General features: G+C 35.6%; 2 protein-coding genes across 2 annotated transcripts; both read right to left on the bottom strand.

Moving 5' to 3' along the window:
- Window positions 1–2,168: 2,168 nt before the first annotated feature.
- Window positions 2,169–4,428, bottom strand: LOC105113755 (Tetratricopeptide repeat (TPR)-like superfamily protein). The gene has a single exon (XM_011010061.1). It carries the CDS (start codon window positions 4,373–4,375, stop codon window positions 2,363–2,365), a length of 2,013 nt encoding a protein of 670 aa, XP_011008363.1. The 5' UTR covers window positions 4,376–4,428; the 3' UTR covers window positions 2,169–2,362.
- A 341-nt stretch (window positions 4,429–4,769) lies between these two features.
- Window positions 4,770–9,484, bottom strand: LOC105113754 (HIPL1 protein). Its single transcript, XM_011010060.1, has 7 exons — window positions 9,279–9,484; window positions 8,981–9,138; window positions 7,745–8,527; window positions 7,444–7,660; window positions 6,128–6,306; window positions 5,690–5,931; window positions 4,770–5,340 (listed from the first exon to the last, which is right to left on the bottom strand). The coding sequence occupies exons 1-7, from the start codon at window positions 9,367–9,369 to the stop codon at window positions 4,929–4,931; spliced, it is 2,082 nt and encodes a 693-aa protein (XP_011008362.1). The 5' UTR covers window positions 9,370–9,484; the 3' UTR covers window positions 4,770–4,928.
- Window positions 9,485–11,095: the final 1,611 nt, after the last annotated feature.

Raw genomic sequence — 11,095 nt, 5'->3', positions numbered from 1 at the left:
TTATTATAAAACATGTTTTAGTTAAGGAGTTATTGATACTTCAAGTGCAAAATGATAATATAAAACCTTGATAAAAATACACTTTTAACTATTAATCACTAGGTCTGTTTAGAAAGAGAGTCGCTGATGGGGTGGTCTGGTCCTTATTTTTCTTTTTTGTTGCTAGTCGGTTATGGGTCTTGTGGTTGCCCACGGTGCTGAAGATGACACTGCTGTTGTAAGTGGTGTAGGTTGACTGGGCTGTTGAGAAACGTCTAAATAAGGGGAAAGTTAAATACAAGAGGAATAAGGTACCTTGTCACAGCATCAAGGTCCATGTTCGACTTCACTCCCACTAGCCTCTTACACAAACAAAACGTTTTTTCCCCTAGTGCAAAAGCTCTTTGCTTCTTTTGATTTTAACAAAACGAGCATCCTTCCTACTTGTTAAGAGAAGAAACTTTTTACTTGCATGTATCAACTGACATTTATTAACATTTGTTTCTTCTCACGTCTTCTAGATATGACTCGGGGAACCCAAGTCGTGGGTAGCAGTAGCCATTATGTGTGTGTTTGTGGGGTTGATCAAGATTTGACGAAAGGGATGAGGGGTATGGAAGCGAGGGAGGCCAAGTTAGGAAAGAAAATGAAAGGGGCTAAAGGGGGCGGCTAGTATAGGGTTCGCCGCCCCCTCCTCTCTTCCTTTTTTATGTTTCTTTCTTTTAGGGTTTTTGATAATGGCCTTGTCTTGGGTTTTTTTCTAATCGTCCCCCTTGTTCTGCATACACTGATATCTATATTTATAGTGCAAGAGTCTTATCGCTTACGAGAAATAAAATCTAAATCAAACTTATTCTCTTCTTCAAAGTTTGAATTTGATTAAAAATCAAATTCAACAGCAGATAACTATTATTATCTTAAAGATACGGATAGAATGACAAAAACACATTGTAAGCCCTAATTTCTGCGCAAGTTGACAAATAAATTATTGATCTTTTCATTTTGCATTTTAAACATCGTAAAATTAAATTACAAGTCAATAGGCCAAAATTGGGTTGCAACAATTTTTATATCAATTTTAATCCTCATTCTTTTGATTTTTTTTTTTGCTAAATTAATTTTTCTTTTCAATTTCATCATTCAATCAAATATAAAATTTATTTGGTATTTGAATTTTGATCTTTATCCTTTTAATTTCTTTTTTAAATCATTTTGTATAATTAAAATTTCTTTTTTAATTTTATCTTTCAATGTTTGATTGATTAGAAATTAAACTTTATGATTTTTTCAAATAGGATGCTTCAGGTGTATTGACTCGAGTCATAGATTTGAAAAGTTAACATGATTTTTTTAAAATAACAAAGGCTTTATATTTTTTTCTCTTTTGAGTTATTCTAATCTCATAATCTAGGTACGATTTTGGCACAATATCTCAGGTTGACTCAGTCCTAATTATTAGGGTTATATATTTGTTATGCTAACTCGAGTTAATTAGGACCGGTTTTTTTTACTTTGTTTTTTTTTTTTTTTTGTATTTAATGGATTGTGAATTAAAATATATTGCTTGTCTCTTTTTAAAAAAAAAATCCTCAAATTATCCTACTCATTTTTCTCTTCAAATTTGATTTATAATGTTTTTTTTCTTATCTAATTGAATTAAACCCAACTTACTTGATCCAGTCTGGCCAATAACTCAAGTTATATATTATTTATATATAAAAATAAAATAAAAAACATGTTTACAATAGCTGAATATCATTTTTTTGTGCAAAAAATATAGTTCATCTCGTGGCGGCGAAGCAGGAATGGAGTCTAGTCTTTCCTCTATACATTTAAAAAAATGACGTTGAAAATATATATATATATATATATATATATATATATATATATATATATATATAAAAATTGCTGCCGCCATATCCTGTTGATGTTATTTTAAATTCCAACAGTTTAGGTGGAGCAACGGATTCCACCATCGCCACATTCATCAAAGCTCTACGTTTTGATTTGGCAAACACGAAGACTCGAACAACAAAGAAATGGTGAATTCAAAGGGATATCCGTATCTTTCTATGTCCAATTGCAACAGTAGGCCAAGAAATGGTAAACCATTCAAATCACTTCGTCTCCATCCAGATGCAAACAAGTCTTCCTGATCCTGCCTCTCGTCTCAATTAGGCGTTAGAAACTGAAGGCAAAAGATATCGAAAGTGTAAATGTATCATCAGGTAAAAAGCCTGGTTTATGCACCATTACCATCTTCACATATGAGAAGGTAGGAAAGCAAGAGGCCCAGATAAAATATTTACAAAATAATCAGCACAGCAAAAGGCAATCTACAACAGTTGGCAAAATCTACAAGGCCAAGGGCATGTTCATACTTCTATGCTGGTGATCTCAAAACGCCTCCTTTACTCATCCTGTTCATGATCCGTGATGCATCATTTAATCTATCGTTTCTTTCATAAATGCTGGCAACAACAAGATGCAACTCTTTCTTGTTAATGTTAGGATCAGAATCCAGCCTCTCGAACAAGGCCTCAACCATCATAAAGTCTTTTCTAGCACCATACAAACTCAGCATCTGGAAATGAACTTCATCTGGAAAAACACATTCTTCTTCCTGCATTTCCTTATATAAAGCATCCGCCTTGTCAAATGCATGCAACTTCCCGTAAGCATTCAGAACAAGAGCAATCACATTAGAATCAGGAAAGTATCCAGCTCCCCTCATCTTTTCGAACACCTCAATCACATTTGCAGGTTTTCTGTTCCTTGAAAAAAGATCAACCATGCATCCAAACACAGATATATCCTTCACCTCCCCAGCATCAAAAGCCTGACGAAAAACCCATGTGGCCTCTTCTATTCTACCAGCTCTGGCAAGAATTTTAATAGCAGTTTCCCTAGGGATACTGTCTGGGTGTTTGAGCTCGTGAAGCAGTCGCTTAGCATGAGCAACCAAACCTGAACGTTCATAAGCCACAATCATTGTCTGATAAAGGACTTGATCGATCTCAACCCCTGAACTTCTCAGCTTTTGAAACAACATTGCTGCCCTATCCAATTTCCCTGCCTTACCCCAAATAGAAATGATTGTTGAGTATGTAATGGCATTTGGTTCAATTCCTCTATTCTGCATTTCCTGCATGAGATTTGTGGCCTTTTCATGCTCAAGTGATTTCCCATAAACCTTAATCATAGTATTATAAGTGACAACATTCTGCTCGATATCCTTCTTCTGCATCAACCTAAATAAATGAATAGCTTCACCAAAAAGCTCGGCCTCTCCATAAACTCTCAAGAGGGTATTATAACTAACAACATTCGGTTCAATTCCCATCTTCCTCATGCTCCAAAACAACCTATCAGCTTCCTTAGCCATATCAAGCTGCCCATAAACATCAATCATGACATTACACGTCGTGAGATCAAGGGGGCACTTGGCCTCATTCATTTCTGCAAAAACAGACAAGGCCTCAACAAACTTCTCATTCTCAACATAAACACTCAACAGCGTCGAATAACTAACTGTATCAGGCATAACCCCCACTTCCCTCATCTCCTTCACCAACAACTTTGCCTCTCTAAACAACTTAGCTTTTCCAAATACATTAATCATCGAATTATATGCAACTAAATCCGGCATAATCCCACTCCTTTTCAGCCTCATAAATATCGAAATAGCCTTAGAATAATCACACAACTTCCTTGAAAGCTCAATCAAATTACTGTACAAAACAAGATCACCCGAAACACGGTCTTGTTCCATTTGTTGAAGCCAAAATAGGGAAGCATCAAACATGCCCGCTTTCCCAAAATGGGTTATCAAAGTGGAATACGTATATCTATCCGGTGCAAGAGCTCGGTTACGCATTTCGTCAAACAGGCCATGGGCATGGTCCCATTGCTTAGCCCTTAAAACATTACGCAGAACAACATTGTATGCAAACACAGAAGGGGAATACTGTGCGATATCATTAATCCAATCAAGAAGGGCAAGGGATCTTTGCCAGTCAGATTCGCGAGAGATAACTGAAACCATGAATCGAATTGAGAGCTGCCTGTCTTTATAAGGCGATAATAAAGAGTATAGTTGTTGCTCGTTCTGGGTTTGGCTAATTGAGAGTAATAGCTCGGTCATATCTACACTGTGGTCTAAATAAACCGGTTCTTGTCTTTGTTTTCTACGGTAAGGTACTGTCGTTGTGTTTCTTGTCCAGATATCTTTTCTGGCTGCATACAGGAGGAGAGAGCGGGCTCTTCTTCTGGGTTTTCTTGAGATGGTGGTGTAAATATGGATCTTGATAAGGGGTAAAAGTGGGAGGAAGATGTTGGAAGATGGGAGGGGATCTAGTACTTGCATGGAAGTAGCAGGTAACGAGAGGGGAGGCATTTGTGAGAGTTTTTTTTGATGCAGTGAAGGTGGTTTCGTTTTTGTTTATAGTTAAAGCAGTTGCAGTAAATTATACTTTACTCCTTCTATGTTGAATGTAATAAAAACTTAGTCCTTTAAGTTTGAGAATATATTGCCTAATTTGACTTAAAAAATATTATTTTTAAATATTTTTAAACAAAAAAACATTTTTAAAAATTGCTTTTTAATAATGGATCCAGCAGCAACCATCTCCTTGTACAGTACATTACGAATCAGGAAGAGCTTTTGCTCCAGACACCATCTGATTTTGATGAATTTTGGCTTTGGTTTCAGGCTTGCAATGATTATGTGTCTTTCTCTTTAGGCCCCCAATTTAAACAATTAAAATAATAATAATAATAATAATTTATTGAACTGTTCATCTCAATTCTGATTAACACCCGTGTTACGTAACACACGCTTTATCCATCGCCAGAAAATTTGGAAAGAGATTTTCTAATTATCAGTTGCTTCTGTTTTATATATATATAAATAATTTCATGTCATGCATGAATCTACGAAGCACCTCTGATTACAGATATAATATATGTTGAAAGTTCAATAATATCAACAACGAAGCAGAGGAAAGAATATTTAGCAGCACTGTTAGTGGTTTGCTGAGACGTTCTCCGGCAGAAGGGGAAGGGGAGGAGGGAACAGGAGCTGTGACATTCTCCAATGAGCAAACGTAACTGCATCTGCTAGGACGAGCTATTCTGTATACACCACTGCTGGCTAAAATGAACATGTCTTTCCTGTTATCCTGACCAAAAGAGAATGTGAATCCCAGTGAAGGGAAAGAACTCCCTGCTGCCGGCGTGCATGGGATAGGAGTGTCATGGGCACAACTAACAGGAAGCTTAGTGCTTGTGAAGTTCCCGCTATCTTTCGGGTTCTCTGTTCCAGCCCATATTGCTCCAGCATACAAATCCGAAAAAAGGTATCTGCAACCAACCATGGTTTGTCAGGAGGAGAAGAAGAAAGAGCTCATTAACTTGGATCAATCCCCATGTTTTGACTTTTATTCGCAGGAAGAGTTCCAGGTTGACTACAGATATGGCATAGATTATATATTAAGATTACAAGGAGGAGATGGTATAATCATCACCACCATCGTTTTCATTCAATTGCTGTGCTAATGCTATTGATTTGCAAGACGCCAAACGGAACGACTCGCGACGCATTATTATATTTCGTATCTCTTCAATCTTGGCAAACAAGCTAAAGAGTTTAAGAAGTAATTTAACTTTCCAAATTGGTCAAACTAAAGTAATAAGAATCAAGCTTACTCACCTTCCATGCATGCATGGATCAGTCATTGATCGATAGAAATAGCCTCCTGTAATTGATGCAGATCCTTCTTCATTGTTTACTTCTGAGTGGTTGTATCCCATTACAGGAAATATTGGATTTATGGAACTCACAGATGTATTCCCCCCTGGAGCAGTTGGGGGATGGTACAGAACTTGACCCTCATAAACACGCCATCCGTAGTTACCACCCTTGGTGATGAGATCTACCTCTTCATATTGATCCTATAAGATTAAGACCCTTCTCCCTTCATTAGTAATCTCAGAAAAAAGAAAATGATATCAACAAAAAAAATGCAGGAAAGCTTGTAGTGTACGATTAAAAAAAATAAAGATGAAAGACAGCTTCCAGCAGGCAGCATTATCAACCACCAAAAATCTTATTTCAAATCTATTCTAGCTGGGAGGAGGCCAGGCTAACCTGGCCAACATCTGCACAGAGAAAGTAGGAAGGCCTCTCTGCATCAAAAGAGCATCGCCAAGGATTTCTTAATCCTAGTGCCCAGATTTCAGGCTCCAATCCATTGTCTTCAGAAAATGCATTATCTCCAGGGACAGAGTAATTTCCCCACAGGCCTAGGTCAGTGATCATTTGGCCACCTGAAAAGTTACAAAAAAGAGGAGGTGATGCGATGGTAGATTAATAAGAAAATATGGTGGAATGGCAACCAAGATATCAAAATGCAATGCATCTATGCTAAATGATTGCAGCAGTAAAGCGATGTACTGTCAGTAGCTCAGACAATTTGTCCATGGTCATATGATCAGAAACAAACATGAAGCAGAAAAAAGTATAATATAAGAAACCAGATTTTTCATGGAAAGAGAAGTCACTTGCATCCACTAATGTTGAACAAGTTCAAACTGCATACAAGACAACAGATTATTTAAAGAGCTGAACAAGTCGGGATCTCAAGTGTTTCCACAACTCTAGTCTTATCTCCCCCTATCAGCTCAGAATTCCAAACGGATCATAAAGAGACATGTCCCCTTGATGGACCATTAACATATCTCCATTCGGAAGCCTTAAATCCTTTTTCATAAAGGTTTTCACAAGAGCATGGAGTAGAAGATTTGTAACCAAGAAAGGACTGAAGATAAACCATGAATGGCAGTGCTGAGCTCTTCTAGTACAGTGTTAAGTTTTTCTGGGGTTTCCAAAGTTTAAACAACTTCCTAACTCTAATCAACAAACCAGTGGATGAAGTATTTCCACTAACATAAACTCAAACTGAAGCTCCCCCGTGTCCATGGGGAAACCTCCATATGACAACTTTGTTCAACTTACTCCACTAGGAGAAAATCTCCAGCAACAAAAGCTAATAGAAACTTAATTCTGTCAAGTTCCTGCGCGCTTTCATCAGAAAAATATAGTTCCGACACCTGAACTGTAAAAATCGTTGAAATTGATTGTTTGTTTGCACATTGAAAGAAATCAACCCATTTCTTTTCATTTGTATTTGGCATTATCACAAGTCAGCGTGTTCATTATCATTAGTCAATAGACTAACAGTTTAGTACCTCTGCGCCCTTTGGACTGACAGTGCTTCTCATATTTCTTCGCAAGCATGTTTTTATTTTTCCACAAAAACAAACACTTTATGGTTATGGATACCAGATATAGAAAGATTTTTAAGTAGATTTTTCCTCACGTATCCAAAAAAGAGCCTATATTGTGTTCAAAACCATTTGGGGCTATAATCCCAATAATGAGCGTTTATATAAACCAATACTTACTTGGAATGTTGTCTATGTCCAGCCTCATAATTTTTCCGAGCAATGATTTCTTGTTTTGTGAAAAATTGTAAGGATCACCAATACTTCCACCATCTCCCATCATAAAGTACAAATATCCATCTTCAGGTCCAAAAAGTATCTGACCACCATGATGGGCAGTAAATGGCAAACCCATGGTAAATATTCTTCTGACTTCCAGTGGTTGCACACTTGTTGCCTGCAATTGAGGTCGAAATGATTATATGAACTGTAGTAATTGATAACCAAGAGAGAGAGGAAAAAAAAGCTTTCAGATCTTTACCAAGGAAGGTTGCGATGAGGTACCGTTTGCACTGAACTCTGCTATGATGCTGTGATACTGGCAAGGTTGCGCTCCATTCTCAGAGGGAAGCTTTGAAGGATCACATCCCATATCAGAGTTACATGAACATCTTCCTGAACATTCCGGCCATTTTACCTTATCACAGTTAAAAGAAGCAAAGAAACGTCCATTTTGTTGAAAATTTGGATGAAAAGCTATTCCCATCATCCCCAATTGAGTATCATAATATACTTCGTCGGTCAAATCAAGAAAAGGGTTTGATTCATCAATCCCTAGAGTTTCTCCTGATCCCTCAGCAGGAACCGTAGCCAACCAAATCTTACCCGGTTGGTTTGCTAAGAAGACACGGTTTGACCCATCAGGATGAGCTACCATATTAAGGTAGGATCCGTTCGCAATCTTCTCAAGGCAGATACCACTAGGGAGACTTGGACTTTCAGAACTGTTTAGTGAAACTGGTCCACCATCGAAACATACTGAACCACCGTCAGAAGCTCCTCCAAACTCATTACAGAAAGCACCCTTTGACTCCCATAATTCCGTCAGCTTGGAAGAAGAATTAACCACAGATTCACCTTTGTCTATCGCGAAAGGAGAATTTGATATGGATAAATTATGGCATTCATCCCAAACTTTTGAGCAAAAGTCTGTAGCGGCAAGGGACTGGGATGAGTTTACTGAAACTGTGGAGTTGCAAAGGACAGGAACAACACGAGGAGCCGATACAATTCTGTAAAGCTCTGCTGAAAACGGATCACATCTCTGCCAAAATCAATGATTCAAAGCATGTAATGCAGTTCAAAGATGTCCTGAAATCTGCTACATGTTTGGTTTTTATCTTATGCCTCATATGACTAGAACTTAAAAGATTAGTCAGCCTCAGGCTGACAATGACATGGGGTGTCAAGATAAGGGCAACTCTAGGAGTTTCAAGAACTGATCAATGAATAAAAGAATCCTGCACTTGGATATCTCTACGAGTTTCAAGAACTGATCAATGAATAAAAAAATCCTGCACTTGGATATCTCTATACGATGCAGTTTTCAACCATTGTTAACTGACTAATTAATTGAAAGTCCGATAAGCTTGTAATACATTTAGTCAATCATTCTTTCATTCAACAAAAACAACAATTAGGCACCAGCCAAGGTTTCTTCAAGCATCAAGTGTGAAAAAAGATGAGAACATAACAACTATCAGGTTGACAGACTTACTGAGCAGAGTGTTGATTTCAGAAGAGAAGCACAGCCATCACCAGAAACATTCAATGATTTAAACTGTTTCTGCAACTCAACATCTTCAGTGGAGTTACAGCAAACACTTCCACTGTATTGACAGAAAGCGAGAGGTGATTTCGGGATAAAGGGAGACCCTGATTCAGCAAAAGGAAAAGGTCCGAATCAAAGAATAGAATAAAAATAATCATAATCAAAACAAAATCATTGGAATTCAGAAGCAAACCAAAATGGAAAAAGAAAAAAGAAGAGTAAATAATACACAAGAAACACTCACTTAAATCAGTGCACAACGGATATGAAGAACCATAACGAGTAAGAAGCAGTATGTTACAGAACAAGAAGATGATGGAAGGAATACCGTCCATCTCTCAGATCATAGAGAGTAGAAAGAAAAATCACATCACCAATGAGCAAACTCTGTCCTCTATTCTTTTGGATTTCAACATTACTAAGGAGTTGAAAAAACTATATATCGGCACCGTAGCCAGATATAAAAATCACATCACCAATGAGCAAACTCTGCCCTCTATTCTTTTGGATTTCAACATTACCAAGGAGTTGAAAAAACTATATACCAGCACCGTAGCCAGATACTATAGACAATTGAACATCCAGATACAGACGGAATAAATACTTGACAACTCACGCAAAAGATTTCTGGTTATTAACAATTCATTGAAGAACCTTCACACTCGATTATAAAACCAAGATATTTGTCTGGCTCAAGCAGACACTTGACAAAATCATGTTATTTTGTGCAGATATATAAGCTTGGTTGACTCTCAAAAACATTAACAAATCGTGCTGCAAGAAAGTATGCATCAAGTTGAGCAGAAAAAACAATAATATATATATAACAATTAAGAAGCCAGAACTCCATCCGTTAGCTTAAAATAATAACTCTAGAAGCTGCAAAACTAAAAGGCCAAAATTGCGAAGGTCAAATTTAAACATGAATCATTACCCTATAAACTTACTTTGATTTTGAAATTACTATTCGTCTGAAGAATGTCAGCTGGATTCACCTTTCAACTCTAGAAATATAAATGGACAAAATTATTATTCTTGGTTTAATATTTATATATGTCGTATATGTTACATGATAATTTTATTATATTTTATAATCTATTACTCTTTATTATTTGATTAATTTATAGTTTCGATGATTTATTAAATTCAAATTAATTTTATTTTAGTCTTAATTGAATAAATATGATTTAGTAATCCTGATTCGTTTTGATACATAAGAAAGTTTCAAACTTTATATTTGTGATGCCGGCATATGAAATTTGATAAGTGTGCCCTCATCCAACGTGGGTACGTAATGCTTTAGTTTATAGATATTTTATTTAGTTTTTAATTTATTATTAATTTGGAATGAGGATGGTAGACAATATTATTATTAAATGATTGCTATTTTCATATAAATCCACAAGGAAGCTTTTAGTCAATGACTAAATATGCTATACTATAAAAAGAATACTCGAAGCAATGATAGTATTTTTAAATGAATAAGAAAAATTTGAGATACTAATCATTAATTTAAATAGGTTCAATAATTTTAATTAATTTAATAATATAATTAAAATAAAAAATAAAAAAAATCAATAACTAATCAAGAAAAATAAACGCTTGTTAATATTATTAAAAAAATACACTCTAAATATTTGAAAAAAGCCTCAATGATCTTATTTGATAAAAAAGTAAAAATTAAATTAGAATGAAATAACCTTATAAAGTGAAAACTTTTAAAAAAATAAAATTTTAATTACTAGTAAATCAAATATTGAAGGACAAACTAAAAAAAATTCAATTTTAAAAAAGAACAAAAATGTCTGATTCGAGTCCACATGATAAGTTCACGGCCCGATCATGAGACTGAGATAATAGTATATAAAATAAAATGAATAAAAATAAATGTTAACTTTCAAGCAAACTAAATGATAAAATGTGAAACTGAAAAAAAAATCAATTAAAAAATATAAAAAAAATTAAACAACTTAGATTAACTTAACTAACTCACGATCCAAGATATGAAAATGATATAACCCCAAAGAAAAAAAAAAGAAGCTCAAGATCCAATAACCTAAT

The sequence above is a fragment of the Populus euphratica genome, unplaced genomic scaffold (genome assembly GCF_000495115.2).
Source record: "Populus euphratica unplaced genomic scaffold, PopEup_1.0 scaffold451.1, whole genome shotgun sequence".
Classification (NCBI taxonomy): Eukaryota; Viridiplantae; Streptophyta; class Magnoliopsida; order Malpighiales; family Salicaceae; genus Populus; species Populus euphratica.
The sequence above is the reverse complement of the archived record's forward strand: the minus strand, read 5'-3'. Positions and strand labels throughout refer to the sequence as shown.

Excerpts from the sequence above, each read along its gene's own strand:
- LOC105113754 (XM_011010060.1), bottom strand. The coding sequence starts at position 9,369 with ATGGACGGTATTCCTTCCATCATCTTCTTGTTCTGTAACATACTGCTT. Across the intron at positions 7,661-7,744 it reads CCTCATCGCAACCTTCCTTG|GCAACAAGTGTGCAACCACT; the intron begins GTAAAGATCTGA and ends CCTCAATTGCAG. Across the intron at positions 5,341-5,689 it reads GATCCATGCATGCATGGAAG|ATACCTTTTTTCGGATTTGT; the intron begins GTGAGTAAGCTT and ends GGTTGGTTGCAG.
- LOC105113755 (XM_011010061.1), bottom strand. The coding sequence starts at position 4,375 with ATGCCTCCCCTCTCGTTACCTGCTACTTCCATGCAAGTACTAGATCCC.